General features: G+C 33.8%; 1 protein-coding gene across 1 annotated transcript; it reads right to left on the bottom strand.

Moving 5' to 3' along the window:
* Nucleotides 1–12,099: 12,099 nt before the first annotated feature.
* LOC111998031 (protein SIEVE ELEMENT OCCLUSION B) lies at nucleotides 12,100–19,755 on the bottom strand. Its single transcript, XM_065763485.1, has 6 exons — nucleotides 19,412–19,755; nucleotides 18,478–18,573; nucleotides 15,959–16,403; nucleotides 15,339–15,484; nucleotides 13,365–13,826; nucleotides 12,100–12,970 (listed from the first exon to the last, which is right to left on the bottom strand). Exons 2-6 carry the CDS (start codon nucleotides 18,553–18,555, stop codon nucleotides 12,269–12,271), a joined length of 1,833 nt encoding a protein of 610 aa, XP_065619557.1. The 5' UTR covers nucleotides 18,556–18,573; nucleotides 19,412–19,755; the 3' UTR covers nucleotides 12,100–12,268.
* Between the last annotated feature and the right edge of the window lie 1,088 nt (nucleotides 19,756–20,843).

Below are 20,843 nucleotides of genomic sequence, written 5' to 3'. Positions count from 1 at the left end.
CTGTTGATTTTACACTAGCTCCGAAAGTTCATCAATGGAGGAGTGTAAACAGATTGAGAGAGAAAGGAATTGATCAATCACTGAATTGTATGAAATGAATTCCGTATATTAAGCTTAGTTCACTCTGTTCTTTATATAGTGAGAACAGAGGCAAGAAAGGGAGAAACAGAAAAATAACTAACTAACTAACTGATGTACACGTGTAATATTCTTGTAACTAACTGACCTATTTGTAGACTATAAACGGCAGTCGTTTATGACCATGTATTCTATCCTACAGCTATACAATTGTAGTTTATGCCTATATACAAAACTTACAAGTAACAGAACTTACAAGTAATAGAAACAAGGTTCACACAGAACATCAACACTACGCAAACTACAATCATGAAATATCTCAATATATTCCATAACAAAATATACATATATACACACACATGCACTTGTTGAATGTGAACAAACCCGAGCATGTTCAACCAAAAAAAAAAAGAACTAAACTTGAACACATAATCTTTTTTGGTGATAAGCTCGAAATTGACTTGTACTCAAAATTAAATAAAATGAGTAAGCTTGAACTTTTACTATTAAACTTAGTTTGACTTGTTTACAATTATATAAAGATTTGGATGCCACTTGACCTACAAAGTATTGGCAAGTATATAAAAGACAAGTCCGGTTAGTGTGTACCCTTAGAACATCTATTATTATACTATTTTAGGAAAGTTTTGCGATTTTTTTTTTCCTCTATGGCATCGTTATGTGACAAGTTTGCAAGCTAATTAGTTAAGTAGCATCTCAAGTCTCTAAGACTCAATATCACGGATAGAAATTGAGTCTCTAAGGCTTGAGTTCTAGAAAATGGCAAAACTTGATGTGGAAAAAATCCCAAGTGTAACTTGAGTCTTCCTTAAATAAATAAATACATAGGAGGACTGTTTATTCTTTTGGGTGGTCTTGTGATACTTGCCCTTGATCCAATGAAAGCCCAAGGTAGTCTCTTCCTTCATCTTCTTCACGTCTGTTGAAGCCACAACTTTGGTCTTTCCAAGTCCTTCTCCAACCCTATGCTTATACTTTGCAGTACTAGGTCTGTTTCTATAAGGAAAGGACTTAAGTTCCATGTGTGATTTTTTCCACATCAGATTTTGCTATCTCCTAAAACTTAGGTCTTAGAGACTCGATTTCCATTAATAAAATTGAGTTTTATACACTCGAGATGATACTTAACCAATTAGTTTGCAAACTTGTCACACAATAAAATTGTTTGGAAAAGCATCTCAAAGAATAAAAAATTTTAAAGTTTTGATACCACTTTCATTGAACATATAAAAACTGAAAAAAAAAAAAAAATCAGTTTTTTTCTTTCTTTTCTTATAAAAATTTCTAAAAATAAATTTTAAACAAATGCCCATTAATTAACTTTTATCATAAAAGAATTATATAACAACATATAACCACAATAAAGGAAGTTTATTTAATTAATTCAACATTACCAGCGGCAGCATTTGACCGCCATGGCGCCATCTATACTTTGTTACTCACCGGGTCAAAGCAGGGACAAGAAGTTGCACCGCGTAGAGACATAAGACATTTTAATGTCAAAAGCTTCAAAGCCTTGACCGTCACCTATTTTATTTATTTACTTTTTTCAACTCTTAAAAACAAGGGACAGCGACGAACGTTGTTGACTAGTTAATGGTATTTTATTTTTAAGAATAATAATGATTAATCCTATAACCTTATTAATGAAAAGTATGCTGATGTCAAAATTTCCCTTCAAATATATGAAAATTCAAAAGTCCAAATGCTAATGCGGTATGCTTTATTCTAAGTTATGACCTCTTTCCTACTAAATGGTATTCATCTAAAAATCATGATAAGCTATTAAACTATTACTCTTTGGAATCCTAAGAGCTTTCCATTGTGTTCTAGATGGTTCCGCCAACGGCCACAGTACTAATACATCTCACCTAATGTACTTGACCACTAGACTCTCACATTGATTTAATTTTTATCGGTGTTAAAAACCGAGATAAACTGTCAAGATATTAAACTCCTAACAAGATATTATACTCCTAATGTGACTACGTTTGGAAGTTCAAAGTACAATCAATCACATGCTAATTATTTTTTTTCTTTTTGTGAGCATGGACTCCATTGGATGAGGCTTATACGCGTTACTTTCAAGCCCACTTGAAAAAGAATATTCTAACGGTAACTTCCAAAGTTGCATAGACTCCGACACTAATAAACACCGACCTTGACTCAAATGCAATGTTTATTGTTTACCGTTTACTTATGTGTAACAAATGATATCCATCTAATATATAATGACTCGTGAGTTATGACTAGTCCTAATAACCCTTTCCAAAATCCAAAGTCAAATGTGAGCTGCAGATTGAAAATTCAATTTTTGTTAGGGAGAAAAATATCAATAATCATAACAAAGTTATGTCTACTTGCTTCTGCTTTTTATGAAAAATATATAAAGGGACTGCGCTTACCAATGGTTGAACAGACATTGCCTTCCATTTGTGCACAAATATTATTTTCTACATTTTTAGTCCCTATATTCTGAGAGGGAACACATTGTTCTTTCATACATTAAACTATGAAGCATTTCCGTTTCTTATTGCTTTCTTCTTTCCCTCTTTCAAATCATTGCAAGTTATAGCATGAAAATGGTGGGAGGCGTTGACTCCAGCACTGACAGAGAAGCCCTTCTAGCTTTCAAATCCTTAGTTTCTGATCCTCAGAATGCTCTCTCTGGATGGAACATTAGTTCATCTCATTGTACTTGGTTTGGTGTGAACTGCACCAGCAATGGAACACGAGTCCAATCACTAAGCCTTACAAATCTTGCGCTCTTTGGCAGTATTCCTCCTCAGCTCTCCAATCTCACTTCACTTAAGACTCTAAACCTTTATAACAACTCTTTTTTTGGCCAAATTCCTTCTGAGCTTTCCCGTCTTACTAGCCTTCAGCGTATAATTCTCGCAACAACAACATCAGTGGCACCATTCCTGATCTTGTTTATATATATATATATATATATATTAATGTTTTTGGAAGAGAGTGAGAGAGACATAAAAGTGAAACAAAATTGTAAATTTAGCCATGTCTTAAATAAAAGTGGATTACGGAACTCTAACTAAGCTAACTTTAGGTGGGTAAAGTATTAAATTTCAAATAATATGTAGCCAACCTAAATTTCAATCAAATCACAAGTGGGTAAGTTGCAATATGCCCTTCATGAATACGTGTATATGCATGTAATTATGTGTGAAATTTGGATGTTTATGCATTTGAATATGTGAAAATAACTTTACCCAGGTAGAGAATTTTGGTTCTCGAAAGTGTTCTATCATAAAGTATCCAAACCAATCTTCTCCATTGTGAAGAACCTCCTTATGGTAACCCTTGAAACAAATTTCAAACATAGCGTTTTCACGCACACGCCACCTCCAATTGTTGAACTCCTCTATGACCTTCAAAATCGTTGTCCCATTTCCACCATCCACTAATTTAGACCCTTTGGACAGCACAACCCATCCACTCTCAGTGTTCTTGTGAGTCCTGGAAAAGAGAAATTTCTGTAAGCGATCATCTTTTCCTTTGCAACCCATTTCCACACAAGACATCACTATGGAAATCTTGGCATCTTGTATGACATGATCTTTAGCAAGAGCCTCTACTCTTTTTGCAAATTGGTTTCTCCACTCTTCATCAAAGCCTCCATAGATGAAAATGTACTTTCCCTCTTGGATCTGATTTAGCAAAATATTTCAAGTAATTCTTAATTATTTTTTGAATGAATGCAATAAAATTTAGAAGTTGCTTCAATGTTAGTTCACCCACAAATATGTGTATGTGTGTATCAAGTTATTATTCAATACTTGAAGAATACAACAAAATGGTACCTGAGTACCATTTCGCTATATTTAAGAAGTATCTAATAATTTTCGTTGTGCAATGTGTATATATATAATATAACCTAACATCCCTCACCACCCCTGGAACATTGCGAGTTTATGTCTGAAAATAACTTTACCCAAGTAAGTAGTTTTGGAATATGGTTAATCATATGGAGACCAATACAGTCCTCTCCATTGAAAAGTTCTTCCTTTTGCGGAAGAATCTTCTTGTAATCCTTGAAACTATTGACCAAGCCAATCTCAGGCACCAACTGCTTGCAATTGTCGAAATCCTCCAACACTTGTAGAATTGTTGTCCCGTTTCCATGGTTCACTAATTTAAATCCTTTGCATAGGAGAGCCCATCCACTCTGAGTCTTGTCGGAAAGAACCTTTTGGACTGCCTGTGTCAAAGGATCTGATTCAGTCCTCTTGTCAATCATAGTGGAGAGAAATCTCTGTAGGTTGTTCCAAAAAGGTTGGCTATCACTTTCATTTTCCCAGCAAAATGACTGTACGGAAATCTTAGCATCCACTATCATTGGATCTTTGCGTAGCACATATGCTTTATCATTAAATCGTTTTTTCCACTTTTCATACATGCCTCCATACAAGAAAATGTGCTTCTCCTCTTTCATCTGATTGCATAAGAAATTTCAATATATATTTTTATATGAATGATGAAAAAAAGAACATCAATGCACATGCATGAATACGTGTAGATATGTGTAAAAGTGCATATATCAAAAACTCTACGGACACAACACATTTTACAAGATATTTCACAACTGCTAAGATGACAAAGTTATTAATAGTAGATAATAAAGCAATATAAAGTGATGGGCTAAATAAGAATCATTAAAAATTTATCAATTCAATTATTGTGAGAAATAGAAAATAACTTTACCAATTATGTCATTGTCGTAAAATTGTCAAATATTAAGTATCCAAACCAATCGTCTCTAATGGATAATTGTGCTTCTTTCTCTGTAGTGGAAGGGAAAGCGTTCCTTCGTGATACAGTAAACATGCGGAGTGCATTTGGATGTACCACAATCCCTTGTGTGTTCATCACCACAACAATAGGCTTATCTTTGAATTGCCACCTCTCCTTAATGTACTTAATGCCTAATTTGAATGAATAATTATACACTGTATACCATGTTGGCATCTTAGACCACAACATGTAAAACTTTTTCAGCATATCATCTGTCCACTTTTCCTCAATCGGGATCCATACAATCTTATATTGATCCTCTTTGCTTATTTCTTTGTAAATTGAGTTTAGAATCGAAATATCCACTCTGGAGATGTCTAGGCCCGAAAACCACAACAAGGCATTCTTTGTTTTCATCACTTCGATGCCAATCTGTTTGTGCAACACAATTATGAAAACTTAGCTATGTTAGGACCAATTTTCATACTGTTGATTAATAAATTATTCTTATTGTGTCTATTACTACTCTATTCTATCAAGCATAATTTAAATAGAATATTCGTAACATGTAATATGTGTAAGGGGTAAGAGTTAACAAAACAAAGTGTCATTAGGGACAGCTATGGGCCAAATTTGCAGGCCCAACTTAAATTTCTAAGGATCATGGTGAAAGAGTGTTGCCCATAATGTTTGGTCCATTTTTTATTTTGGTAGTTTTCCGCCCAATATGATTTTGGGTTGGGCTAATACTTGGTTAACAAGTACTTTTAAATTACCTTGCTATACATTTATTTTAGTATTATTCGTTTGCAAAAAAATATGAAATATATACTGTTTAAATTTTTATTCCAAAAACTTTATACAGTGGAATATGAGGGAAAAAAATTAAACAAGTTTGCATGGGATATATATATATATATATTGTATGGCTTTTCAAAATTTGAAAATGTTGGGCCTTCACCATCTTTAAGGTGAGCTTGGGCTTCCAAAATCAAGCCTGAGCTCGATCAAGGCTAGACTTGAACAAGTACCATTTCTCCCAATCATAACTCAACCCGGCCCAATCCCATAGACATTTATTGATTGTCTCATAAAGTATGGATATTTGGTGTCCACATTTTCCAACTGACATCCACACTTTTGAGTGGTGAAATAACAATTTTCCCCTTATATAGTATCTTTGACTACAACATAATGATCATAATAATATAATATGGTCGAACATTATTTACAAGAGCTAACCTCTGTGTTTGTAGAACCATCATTGATGAGTGGCTTGAAAGTCATCTCCTTGAAGGCCACCATGATTTCTATAGGATTTTCCATGACCTCCATGAGCTTCTGATAACGTATTTGCTCATCAATAGGTTCTATATGCAATTTTAGAAAGTTTAGAATGACATTGATTTTTTCAACCAAGGGAAATAGTTCAGGTGACTTGTCCCTGAAATTACGAAACTAAGGTTATGAATGAGTCAAAGAACATTTACTTTATGTTAAACCTAAATTATATCTGTGACATGGTGGAGAATTGAATTATATTAGACAAATTACCAATTAATGTTCCAAAAGCTTAATCTAAGACTTTCATTTCACAAGTGAGACTACTACCCTTTTTAAGTGGAGCCAAAAAACAAGTGGGATTTTTAAAGAGGGAGGTAAGGTAGAGAAAAGGTTTGAACCTAGGACCTCATACTATGATAAATGTTTGATTGCCCAAAAGTTTAAATTTTTGAAAAATTGTGAATTTAATCATTTAATGTAACACTAATAAAATGACTTCAACATATATTATACATTTCAGGGCTAGGACTTACTCATCGTTAAAAAGACAACACAATTGAGTTGTGCAAACTACAACAGTTATGATAGCCCAGTAAACATGTATTGGTATACTGTCCTTGGCTGTTGATAATGACGATATATCCTTCAAATCATTGTTCTTAAGTAGTTTCTCTAGCTTAAAGATGTACTCAACAACATCTATTGTTGCCTTGATCAAGTTGTTAAGTTCATCAATTGCATTCTTGTGTTTCAGAAGCCATGAACTCTCTAAGAAGGTAGGCACCCCCCTTCAAGATCCCCATTGAATTAGCGAGTACGTCTGATTGATGAAGCTCATCAAGGAGCCAAAATTCACCATAGTCTAAAGCAAAAACTGCAAGTGTCAACACTGCCTTTGCATTCCATGCATAAGTGGAGAGTCTTCTAAGTATTGATATTGTTATTTTGTGTGCGACTTCCTCATCCAGATCCCTACACGCCATCTGACGTTTACATTTTCATGATTACCAAAAATTACTAATGTAACTACATAGCGAAAGGATCAAATTCATCCTACATCTTGTTATAAGTTGGTAATTCAAATGGTTTTGAAATAGCTGGTTTATAAGTGGTTCCCAAATATCATGATATCGAAGATTTTTTAGATTAAATATTTATAATCAGCTTATTGAAATTAAGCCCTGATGTATCTTTTCTTATAGTGTGTATGGGATGAGAGACTACATTCTTGTGGAATAATTAGATACTTGTAGAGAGTTACACACACAATCTAAGATGTTTTCGGGGCAAAAAAAAAAAAAAAAANATAGAAGATACCTAATCAGAGGTTTGGATAGGTAAAAGTGTGAATATATACAAGATTTGGATGCGATTGTACCAACTCGGTGAATCTGAAGCAAAGAAAAATCAACCAAAGTCAAAAACTCTATTTGGTTGCCGAGAAAATAACAAAAAAACACAAGGAAGGAAGAGAAAGAGAGAGAGAAAGAACATGTGAGGAGTTGAGAACCTGTGTTTAGGCCAAGAGAGATGTGAGCTATGAAAGAGAGCGGCGGGAGCGAGAGCGAGAGAGAGCCTACCTTAACGTTTTAAACTCTGAGTTTAAAATGAGCTTTTATACAATATAATAAAGTGTTATTGATCTCCAACATTTTACAACCATTGATACAAAATTTAATTTATTTTATCCACAGTTGATGAAACTGTTGATAAAACTATTATCTTTTTAATATTTTTTGACTCCCTTTTACTACGGTGCCTGAAGAAAAAAAACTAAAACCAAATACTTTTTAATACTTTTTTCAATAGTTATAATAACTGCAGAAATAAGTTTATGAATTTCCTTGTTTTTACTCTATAGTTGTACTTAACTGTAGAAAATTAAGCTTTTATCTACATTTTTTAGTGACTGTGGATATAAATATGTTGAAAAAACTCAAATGTCCCTCTAGTAACACCGATGTGGTGCCAACCAATAAACCAGCAATGGTAAAGTCAGAAACTTGAGAGAGAATGATAGCATGATAATAATATTATCAGTCATGCTAAAGGGTGTCCTTAGAGTATTCGTTAACAATCCATTTAAAGAAATTTTTGACACCACTTTTATGGAAAATGAAAAAAGTTGTCAAAATATTAAATTACACTTTTTTTCTTTTCCCATAAAAAATTTCTTTAAATGGATTGTTAACCGATTCCCTAAGGGCATTCGTTAGCATTTCCCTAATATTATAGCTAAATATTTATATACCTCTCTTATTTTGGAGTGGTTTATATAACTTATCCCTTTGTAGCAATTGAGAGTCTTTAATGGCTCCATTCCTGCCCCTAGAAACATGTTGTTCATCTTAATGAAGTTCATGATAGGGCCGGTAATGGTCTTGTCTTTGTTTTGTGCATCAAATGTTTATTTAATGTATTTATATCGTCCAATCCTGATTGAACAACCTCTATTTATGTACTCATCATTTGCCCCATATTCCTTGGTCGTCACTATTTATTTTGACGACTATAGGAATATGAGAGGTCATCTTGCTTTTCGAGTTAGTTGAGACCCTTGAGATTTCATTCTATTCGTATTTAATGGGACATGACGTTGCAGATCAAGTCGTGGCCACATGTCGCGCATTCATTGGTTGGACATGGGTACACTTTTTGCGTGCCCTTTCATTTCCCACGTTTTGGTTTTTAGGAGTGCCCTAAAACTTTTTCCCCCCTCTCTTCCTTCTTCTCCCCAACTTCTTTTGCAATATCTCTTCCTTCAAGGTTAAGCTTTAGAACCTTTTCTTTAGGTATGGTTTTTCTCTTACCACTCTCATTTTTTATGCATTGATGGTTGATTACGCTGAGACTAGGCATCTTTACCTTATATTTCTTCCTTTTTAGCTCATCTTGGAGCTTCTCATGAGTCTTCAAGTGGCCATCGTCCAAGGGATAGGCTTTTTGTGTCTCGAGATAGTGCTCTTAGGCCGGTTTTAACTAGGTTATTTCCTTTGTTGCATTAGTCTTTGAATTGTTATCATTTGTTGCGTGAGATGTCTGTTGAAGGGAGAGTGGGTTCTGAGGTTAGGTTGATTGAATTGGATACTAGGTTATAGTCTAGTGATCAACCTGTCGCAATGGAGGTAGATACTGTTGCCTTTAAACCTTTTCCTTCTTCAAAACCTATGATTCTTCAAGCTTTTAAGGAGTCTTGTACCATGAAAGAGGAGCATGTCGGATTAGGTACAAGTTTCAATTTCCTGAGCGTACTGGAATTTGTCTTCTGTGTTCAAATGAGAAAGCTTGTGGAGAAGTTTGGTTCTATGAAGCTAACTTCTTGAGTGGCCTCAGGTTTCCTGTCCATTCATTTATCATGGAGGTTCTTCATCATCTAAACATAGCTCCTACACAGCTCATGCCTAACTCGTGGAGAACCGTCATTAATACAAGGAGATTTGGTTGTCCGTCCATAAGGGAGATATGATTAGTATAGACGAATTCCTATATATGTATTTTCTAAAGGAGTCAAAGCAGTTTAGGTATTATGAGTTCGTGCCTTGGAATAGAAAGTCTAGAGTTGTGGTCGACTTTCCTTCTTCCTTTCGTAATTGTAAATTCAAATATTTCTTCATTTCTAGTAGTGGTTAGGAAAATCCTTCCAATGAATTTTAGGGTGAATTTCCCATGTTGCTGTGTAGGTGGGAGACTCCCATACTTGGTGTGTTGTACCTTTCTCTTATTTTGGAGTGATTTATATAACCTCTCCCTTATAGCTATTCGGTGTCTTTAATGGCTCTATTCTTGCCTCTAGAGACGTATTGGTTGACATTATCTACAATTAGACTTTTGTTATTTATTAATTTTGATATTTAATTTGTAATTTTTGGAATTTTAGGTTTAGGGTGTTTATTTCTTTGTTTTTATGTGCATTTAATGCTTTTTAGGTGAAATTTGGTTCCTAATATGGTTAGGTATTAATTGGGATTTATTTTAGAATATATATATATATATATATATTGTTAGTTGAGTTTAATGGAGTCCTTAAATAGGCCTCCAAGTTTGTAAACATTTGTCAGCATTATTGATATTAATAAAAATTTAGATTTTTATCTATTGTTTCTCTAGTGGATTCCAAAACTTTTTCTCCCTGTAGATTCAAGGAACTCTCGTAGATTCGAGGTTATTTTTAGAAGCAAACATGTTATGTTACTTGTATTCTAGAAGTAGTCGTGTTCTGTTTCTTGTCGCTTCCGCATCCCTCATTAGTTGGTATCAGAGCCTTGTCCTTACCCTGGTCTAATGGCTACTAAATGTGATGGTAGCATTTTTAGTAACTGAAAGGTTAAAGCAGAAGTTCTTAGGAAGGAATTCCTTCAACTTCAACATAATATCCTACAAGTATTATGTGAATTACAGCTAGTAGTTCCTCTTGTCAGGAAATCCTCCTAGAGGAACACCAATAGACGCACTCCTAAATATAAGAAAACTCAATTCTTTGATGGAGAGATGCGTAAGTTAGATTTTATTGATTGGCTTCTTGATTTGGAAGAGTAAGGCTTGCATTGAATAAATTGAATGGTGAAGCAGAGGAACGGTGGGAAGACATACAAATTGATAGAAAGTGTCAAGGTAAGTATCCAATTCGCTCTTGGCAAAGAATGAAAAAGGTGTTTGTTGATTTATGTTTTTGTCATGATTATTATGATATGAGAGATGCTGTGTCTATAACAATTTTACAATATTTTTACAATAAATCACAGGTGATTAGTTGTTACTGGTTCAAATTTGAAACTAATACTAAGATTACTTTTTTGCCCCAACAATAACAACCAGTAACAACCTGCCACTTATGATTTGTTGTAGAAATATTGTAGAAATTTTGTAGACATATCTTTTCTCTTATGATATACTAGATTATACAAGTGTTAAATATATATATATATATATATATTCATATGATTCAAAAAAAAAAATGTTTAAGGGTCAACAATATGAAGTTAATTTCTAATGAAAATATTGAAGAAAATCAAGTCTTATTATCACAAGTTGAAAATGTTTGTGAAGGTAAATTGCAAGAAAATTATTTTGAAGCCAATGAGGAAAAGATAGATGTTCTTAATACAGTTAGTGAAAATTGTAGTGAAGTAGATGATTGTGAGGTAGAAATTGTAGAGAACATTGTCCAAGATATATTGATGAACCCAAATCACGTTATCATTGCAAGTTCGATGCTCGTGTTATTTCTGTGGTAGGCAATACACCAAAGTTTATTGATTTTGTTGGGGTTGAGAGATTTGCATCAATTATGAATTCTCATTTGGTGAATATTGTCAATTGCATGAAGGCTAAAGAAAGAGAATCTCCAGTTAATTTGCTTCCCCAGTAAATTGATGAGTTACAAGTTTGGAAAGAAGACTAAGGGACTCATGTATTCCAAGTATTTGTTTGCTTGGTATGGAAGATTTCAAATCTCAATTATCAACTCGAGAACGAGTTTCTCTTCAAGTGAAGGGGTCTAGATGTAGGACAAAATTTACAATTAGACATTATTATTTATTAATTTTGGTATTTAATTTGTAAATTTTGGAATTTTAGGTTTAGGGTTATTATTGCTTTGTTTTCAGATGCTTTTTGAAAGCTCGAAAACGTGTTGAAAACACAAGAGCTGTTTAGACCCCCAAATTAAAATTACGGCTTGGTTGATTTTACACTAACTTAATAATAAGTGCGGAATAGTGTAAACACAAGCATATAAGCAAAACAACTACTCTAATCCATAATTAAAGCAACACAGCAGTAATAATGAAATGAACAAGAGTAGGGAAGAAGGATGCAAACACAGAAAACACCGAGACGTGTTTTCGAAGAGGAAACCGAAGAACTCGACGAAAAACCTCTCCGCCGCCCTCCAAGCGGAAATCGATCCACTAGACAATCAGTTGGGATACATGAGTAAGCAAGAGACCCTCCAAGCCTANGCAAAAGACCAAGTTGGACCATCGACCATAAAATAATTAAATCACCAATGTAATCAAGATGCCCTTTATTGTACCGCATTACATACTTAAACTTTAGCACTGATAACAAACGTAGACACACTCACAAACAAAATTATTTAGCAGAAATAGTGCAACAAAAATTATCGTATGCATCAGCATTTATTTTGGCAATGAGACTCACATGCTGCTGTGACAGTCATGCCGCATACGAGCGATACAGGAGATACTTTCTCCTTCAGCTTTACTTTGGTAGTATGAGTATTATTGTGGCAGCAATTTGAGTTGAAACTACTTTGATTGTTGTGGCAGCATCTAAACCTGATAGACATCTCCATGATCTCGGAACAGTCAGGGCATTTTCTACAATCTGGGATCAATAATCCATCGATTTTTGGGATGTCAAAGTCACGGCAAGGCAAACCATCCTTACGAAGTTGTTCGTTATAGTATTTCTCGAGACATACTTCAAAAGAAAATGCACTTTCGTTCAAACACTGCTTCCATTCATCAAAGTTCTTCAGGACTGTCAGAACTGTTGTACCATAACCACTGAACACCAATCTAGCCCCTTTGCACAGCACAACCCATCCTTTCTCATTCTTGTAAGAAAGCAACTTTTGGATTTCCTTTGTCACTGTGTCCACTTCGGTAACCATGTGAGACTTGTATAGGAAGAAGTTGTCAATGAGCTTCCAGAAACGCCGTTGGATGCCACTATCCTTTCCCACATTGAACAATGAAATTCTTGCACCCTTTACATCATCATTAGCCAAGCCTGTTGCTTCCTTGCAAAATTCTTTGATCCATGTGGAATCCTTGCCTCCATAAAAGAAAATGTGCTTCTCCTCTTTGATCTGATTGAACGACTTTTATTTAAACCGGGAACAATAAAATTTGCTTCAAACTACTTGCATGAATATATTTATGTGTAATTGATCAAGAGACTTGTAGCTCAACTTATATTAATATTTTTGTATTTCTAATGGAAATATTCTAGGTTTAAATTCCTAGTTCATTCCCAATAATGACTATTGAATTATCAAAAAATATTTATGATTATAGATTCTCTTACTCTCGTTAATGTACATTGAACATACATATAAATGTGGACATTAATAAAATTATGGACATTATGTATATAAATTATATACAAAAGTGAAATTGAATAAATAAATAAATATATATGTGTGTGTGTGAGAGAGGGAGAGAGCGCGCGAGAGAGAGAGAGAGAGAGAGAAAGAACTTTACCCAAGTTGATATGTCAGTACTGAATTCAATCATTAAGGATCCAAACCAATCTTCCCTTTTGCGCAGTTCTTCATCTCTCCGATGAGTGAAAGGGAAGGCGCTTGGTCCCCATATCTTAATCATGTGGACTGCATTATAGTGTTCCACGGTCCCTTCTGAGTTCAATGCCAAGATGATAGGCTCATTCTTGTAGTGCCACTGCTCCTTAACGTACTTGATAGCTGATATTGACGAAAAGTTTTGCACTACGAACCACGACATCTTAGACCGCAGCAACTCAAACTTCTTTTGCATCTCAATGGTCCACTGCTCCACAATTGGGATCCAAACAATCTTATACTCGTTGTTGCTTGTAACATTTTCATAAATGGGGTTGAGAATCGAGACATATTCTGTGATGTTGTCCACGTCCAAGCCCGAAAAGAACAACAACACCTTCTTTGTTTTCACCGCTTCGAGGATCTGTTTGAGAAATACAATTATAAAAATTAAGTCATGTTAGCACAAACTTGTAGCCTCTTAATTTTGTATATTATTATTTCTTTGTCTATTTACTCTTTTAATGCATATAAATTAGATCAAATGCATGAATAAAGATATTTAGTTGAACCAGCACAGACAGTCATGAAGAAAACATTACGGACATGCTTGGAAAATAGAAGTATATATAGAACCATAACATGTTTCTTACCAAATAAATATATATATATATATATAACCGTAACATAACAAATTGTCACGGGCTTGATTAACAACAACCTTGAATGCACATTTATATATATGGGCTAGACAATAAATGTTTGCTCCTAACGTTTAGATAGGCTATTTTTTGTGTAGGCACAATACAATTTTGGCTTTGGCACGGCCTTGATTAACAACAACCATGAATGAACTTTTTTAGGTCAAATAACAAATCTCATCCGATTGGCACAAACTTGATATACGTATTAAGAATATAGAGAATACGTAATCCAACAATGATTTTTTGAAATTTTAATCTAATAAAAAGTTAATAGGTTATATAACATTGCTTATAGAGTTACATTCAGTATAATCAACTAAATGTAACTTTAAACAATTCTATACTAAATATTTTTTTAATTGAATATTAATTTTGATAAACCTATTGTTGGATTCTTCTTATACCTTACATGCATACAAAATTTCAAATGTTTAGCATTGAAAAATTTTCAAATTTCTTACATTGTAAAATTATTCATAAAATATGAGTTTTTGGATCGAATAATAAATAACATTTGATTAATATAAAATTTGGTGTACGTGCCATTAACATAAATATCATGTAATCCAACAATAGTAATTTCAAAATTGGAGTTCAATAAAAAGTATAAGATGGTTTGATATTGCTTAAAGTTTGTATCTAAAAAGAAAATTTTGCTTAAAACTACACAAAGTATAACTTAATTTTTGACCCTATATATACATTGTGTGTGTTGTTTAAAAAATGTGATTAAAATTAGGCCTCCTGCACGCTACTCTTTTTAGATGTATTTGGAGTTCTGTAATCAAGCCTGAGTAGGGTAGGGGCTAGACTTAAATTAGTATCCATTGTTATGGCCCTAGACTAGATTCGCCCCCTTAAGGATATTCAATTATAGGAATTTACATATTAATTTCAAGCCAACTTGATAGTATCTATTAATTCGATGATCAAGATTTCTTTTCTATATTATAGTATAAATGGTACCACATCATTTAAAATTTTTAAATAATATAACATCATTTCTCTTTCCCTCTCCCCCCCNTTTGGTCTTTGGATATCTCTTATCAAGCTTGAGTAAGGTTGGGGCTAGACTTAAACCAGTACTATTGTCATGGCCCTAGACTAGATTGGCCCAACCTTAATTTTACGATATTCAATTATAGGAATTAATATTTTTCTTTATTTCAAGCCAATTGCATAGTATCTATTTGTTTCTAAAAGTAAAAGATAGTATCTACTGCAGAACTAACCAATTCGTTGGGAATAACTTTGACTCGTTGCCTGTTGTCGCTGGCAAAAATTAGCGCCTTCAAGACCTCGGCAATGTCAAGCGGCTCTTTTAAGAATCTTATGAGCTTCCAATAAGCCTCATTTTCTCTGCATTGAACAAAAATCCCTGGTCAGGATTTTGCGCATGTTTAAGTCAATTGGAAATATAGTATGTGCAACATATCATGGTAGCACTTGTTGGGAAAATAATGTAATAATGGAGGTTGTAACCACACGCTTAATTCCTTGTGAGTAAAATCAGCCTGAATGACTAACCTATTTCTTCATTGCAAAGTTGTATATGCAATTTTAGTTTGCCATGGATGTCGTTAATTTTCTCGAGAAAACTGCGAAAGTTCATGTGTCTTGCTCCTGAAATTGTGAAACCATGGTTATATATTACATTAGATTTGTTAAATTTAAAGTTAAGTGATTAAATTCACAATTTTCAAGCAATTTAAGTTTTTTCAGACAAGTGATAAATTTATTATTAGAACAGAAGGTAGTGAACCCTCCTCTTTTATAATGGTGATATGATAATTCTACTAAAATAAATTTAGCATATACTTCACATTTCTAGGGTAAGGACTTACTCATCTTTAATGAGACAACACATCCGGGTCGTGCAAGCTACAACAGTTATGATAGCCCAAAACATATATTGAGCTATTGTTCATGGCCATTGAGAGTGCTGGTAGATCATTTGGATTATACTTAACAGATCGTTCCTCCAATGTAACAATGCAATCAATGACATTCAATGTGTCCTTGATCAGTTTGTTAAGTTCAACAATTGCACCCTTGTGTTTATGATCAATGCTTGGCTGTGTTAAGAGAGCAGGTATCCCTTTTAAGATCCCCAATGACTTGGTGAGTTGGTCTGATGAGTGAAACTGATCGAGGTGTCTGCAGAAGTCTCCATAGTCCAAAGCTAAGGCCGCAAGTGTCAATACTGCCTTCGCATGCCATGAATAATCTTTGAGTTTTTCTAGTATTGACTTTGTTGTTTTGTAAGCAGTTTCTACACCCGGATCCTTGCATGCCATCTGACATTACATATTTTCCCTTATGAAAAATGCCTACGTAAAGTGTATGTAGCAACATGATCACATTGATATTAGCATTTATTATTTACTCGGTACTTAAAGAGGTACATATATATGCTTTTGTATATAAACTATTGTGCGTATTTAAAGTGAAGGGTAAAACGTAGGTACAATATCTTAGGTACTGTTACTTAAGTTCTCCACTTAAATTTTAACCATGTGTCCACCTAATTAAATTAGCACAAACGGTGTAAAACACTTTAACGTCAAAAGAGAGAAGGAAAAAAAAAAAAAAAAAAATTCAATTCTCTCGTATTCGTTTCAAAAAAAAAAAAAAAAGTTCTCGTTCTCAATCTCCTCTCATCTATTGAAGACCATGGCTGAGAGCTCTAAGCTTTGCCGTTCACCACTCATCGCTGCCAACAGTAGTGCCTTGCTTTATCTCAACCTCTCTTCTCCCTTCTCTCCCTTTTTCTCTCTCTCCATCACTCTCTATCTATCTCAATCTAAATAATCCTAAACTTCAAGACCGATTCAGATTTGCCATCGCCACCAGATCTGCCACTGCTACAACCGGCGGTGGCTCTTGAAGTGAACTGGTGGCAAGGTTAATGGTGGATGCCTTTTAAGTTTTCTTTCCAAACCCATAAGAATGGGAGAAGAGGCCAGCCACGACTGATGTGCTTAAAATAAAGATGCAAGCAAATCCTTGCTGGCCTTTCTCCAAATCTAACTTGGATTTGTTCCAGTGAACATTACCTCTAAATCCTATCCTCTAGTTTTGAAATTATTTGTCGAGATAGTAATGTTCCCAGTGATATCATTTGCTGGATCTATTTTGTCTATCAAATACCTCTTATTTTAATTGGATTTAAAACCAAGTACCCCATAGTAGTGGTGTTTTTTCACCAATCTAAAAAAAGATCGGTGAGCTGCAACAAGAACACAATAAGCAAGGGGTGTTTTTATGGCTAGAAGGTGTTAGTCTAACGGATGGGTTTAACGGTGTTTGCTGGTTTGATTAGTTGGACACGTGGCTAAAATTTAAGCGGGGAATCTAAAAACAATACCTAAGGTACTGTACTTAAGTTTTGCCCAAAAGTGAAATAGAATTGCTATTCTTTGTAATTGGAAAAATAATAAAGGTACTACCAATTTGTTGTCTAAAAGGCTTACAAAGTAACCTCGACATATGTGATAAGTGTCAAATCTATAGCTGATAAATAAAATTCTTAATTTTTTTAATACCCTAACATTGCTCTTATAATGATATTATTTATACTATTAAATAATTTTAATGGTTAAGGCCAAAATTTTATACTATAATTATTTATTGGCATTGAGTCAGTTGGAACGCTAAAAGCAATTACAACTATGATTTGGTTGCCCCAGACGTGTTACCTTGGTAGCCATCACATGTATATCTTGGCAAAAAAAAAAAAAAAAGTGGCACGAGAAAGACACTTTTCCATTATATAGGAAATTTGAGACAAAAGTAGGTTTGAATCATTTGTCAAGGATAAAACAACTAGAAGACACTTGGCATTACAGGTTCTAGTTAGTTGAAACAAATACAAACACCACCCCCCCCCCCCCCCCCGCCCAAAACATTCCGCCCTTGCTTTTAAGGGTAGTTTTGGATTGGAAATAGTTACCATTCATACCTTTAGAAAAGGCTTTGGCACCATGAGGAAGAACACACAATCATGCGCATCTTGACAAGGAGAACTTAAAGGAAACATGCCTTCTAGCTCAAGATGTATGGTAGTTCTTCTGTAAGGATTTTTTTAAGAGAAATCTTCTTAATTACGGCTAATTTAGTGATCTTCAACAAATCTATTTGAGTAATTTTCAATTAGTTATAAGTATTCTTTTATCAAGATTGTGCTCTTTGATTTAGTGTTGTAGCAGATTTCAATCCAAATTACTTTATGTATGCTATTACTTTCATGTTTATTGGAATTTTTTGATCACTAAAGAGTCCTCTTAATTGGGGCATTTTACCAAACTCATGCAAAGTTAGATGCTTTCAAAAATAAACGCATCATATAATTTCTTTTTGTCTAATGTATACCTCGTAGGAAAGTTCCTTGAGTGTACATAATGGTGGAATGAAGCTTGTTGCGATGGCTCTTTCACCCTTGATCTCCATGTGTGGCTGTTTAGTACCCTAGAGTATGACCAAAATAATCATCAGTGAGATTACTTGAAAGATATATACGGAGTGGATAGTGTTTTGATATAAAAAAACAATTATTGTTTACTTCTTGAGTTTAACATTGTGCTTGGATTAAAAGGAGAAAGAGAGGAATAGAGGGAAGGAGCTGAGGGGATGGGGATAGGGTAGGAGGGTTTAATTAACCTTATTTGAATATTTTTTATAAAAAAATTAAAAGAATGCACGGTTTGAGAGACTTGGAAGGGTAAGATACCCATCAAAACTTACCATTTTTAATTCCCTCAACTCGGGTATTTTATTGGAGGTGAGAGGTTCTCCTAATTCTAAAAGTAAAAAGTAATAAATAAATAAAATTCAAATTTATTCTTATGATATCAACTTTTATATATATATATTATATACATATATATATATATATATATATTTTTTAAGTTGAACAAAAAAGCGGTTTATTGTCAGTTATATAATGTCCTAACGTTTCCTCGCATTTATATCATAATTTTTAAAATATTCGAACAACAGGAGGAATACTGTGCTTGTTAATTAATTAGCATTTTTTTTTAACCATTCTTAAAGCCAAAAATGGGGCCTGAAAAACACATGTGGTTGAAGATTTTGGAAAACACAATGTGTTAATTTTTATGCTCGTCTCTATTCAATTTCAAAAGGACAAGGTCAAGAAGGTTATTTATTAAAGGAAGAAGAGTTACCACAATAGGGTATCCCAACCTTCGGACTAGAAGTAGAAGATAACATTTTATACAAATATAAGAAGAAGAGGAAAATTCTTATAAAAGAGTGTGCGCAGGGTAGTAACATATACATATACCCGAAAAACATTGTCAGCAGCAATGGTAGCAGGGTTGAGAATGTTTGTGACGATGGCAAAAAGAGAGGCAACATCAAACTTTTGGTCAGTATGAGTTCGGGGGACACTAATTTCTTTCTTGATCTCATTCGGTCATTTCAAACGGCTTCTTGTTGCTGGCCAGAGGGGGAACATCAAACTTTTGGTCAGTATGAGTTCGGGTAACACTAATTTCTTTGTTCGTCTCATCGGCGGTCATTACAGACGACGAGTGCGGATCGACGGCCATTGCCATTTGGTATTACAAAACAAAGCTAGAGAGGTCAGAAGAGAAGGGATAAGTTGGGTTGTTTGTGGTAATGGTGTGGTGCAATTTGCTTGGCGTATTGCCCCATTTATAGACACCATAAATCAGGAAGAAGTTTCAACTTCAAAATCTCTTTGAAGTTGAATCTTCTTCTTTACTTTACTTTACTTTTTTACTTTTTTTTTTTTTAATCTTTTTGCCTTTTAATTTTATTTTTAAGTTTTATTTATTTATTTATTTATTTTGTTCAATATTCGATTCAATAGATTTTATTGTTTATGTTGAAGGGTTCACTATGTCTGTCATTTTCCTTCAACAATCCTATTCTAGGGGTCCATTGTACGGACAAACCTATAAACAAACATATGTTTTATCTTTGATACTCTCATAGTTATGATTCATAAAAAAGAGAAGGAAAAAAGATACACTCAAAGTATTTATCTTGCCTCCACTCTTTTCCTTTTATTCTCCTAAATTGTAATGACAAACCTTTAAAACAACTCATTGTTCTATCTTTGACAGACAAAAAAGAATTAATTCATGATTAAAAATAAAAATAAAAAGAAAAGATACACTCAAAGTATTTATCCTGCCTCTATTCTTCTCTTTTTTTATTTATTTTATTTTATTCTTTTTCCTTTTAGTATTAGTGAATTCTCTATTTTTCTTTTCTTTTCTTTTCCTTTTTTTCTTTTTTTTTGGGGGGGGGGGGGGGAGAGGCGGGGGTGTTTGGGATTAGACAAAAGGTTTTGCCTATAATAATGAAAATTTTGCCTTTTACGATAATTTTGAACTAATATTTTATGAAATAGTTAATTATAAAGGGTGATCTGACAATCAGATTATTAACATAAATGGATGGTAAGAACAATATAAAAAGACAATCAAACAGTGAAGGTCTAAAATGAAAGCTTTAAAACTTAAAAAACTATAATGAAAACACTCCTAAACTTTAAGAGCAAAAAATGTACTTTAATTTTATTATTATATATTATTATAGAAATTTTAAGTGAAAAATGTTCATAAAATATCACGCTTCTCACTCATCTTCCGACTAAATTTTACTTGTCACGTGACTCACGTCCTTTGAAAATGGGACCCTTTACAAGTCATTCCTCTTTCTTTATGGTTGCTTTCAACACAGCT

The sequence above is a fragment of the Quercus suber genome, unplaced genomic scaffold, assembly GCF_002906115.3.
Source record: "Quercus suber isolate HL8 unplaced genomic scaffold, Cork oak 2.0 scaffold_509, whole genome shotgun sequence".
Taxonomy (NCBI): domain Eukaryota; kingdom Viridiplantae; phylum Streptophyta; class Magnoliopsida; order Fagales; family Fagaceae; genus Quercus; species Quercus suber.
The sequence above is the reverse complement of the archived record's forward strand: the minus strand, read 5'-3'. Positions and strand labels throughout refer to the sequence as shown.

Bases quoted from the DNA above. Each gene is read 5' to 3' on its own strand.
- LOC111998031 (XM_065763485.1), bottom strand. From the start codon at position 18,555: ATGGAGATCAAGGGTGAAAGAGCCATCGCAACAAGCTTCATTCCACCA. The intron at 13,827-15,338 runs GTTAGTTCTGCA...TTTCTCAAACAG, and splicing joins AAGTTATTCCCAACGAATTG to ATCCTCGAAGCGGTGAAAAC. The intron at 12,971-13,364 runs GTAAAGTTCTTT...TCGTTCAATCAG, and splicing joins GTACTGACATATCAACTTGG to ATCAAAGAGGAGAAGCACAT.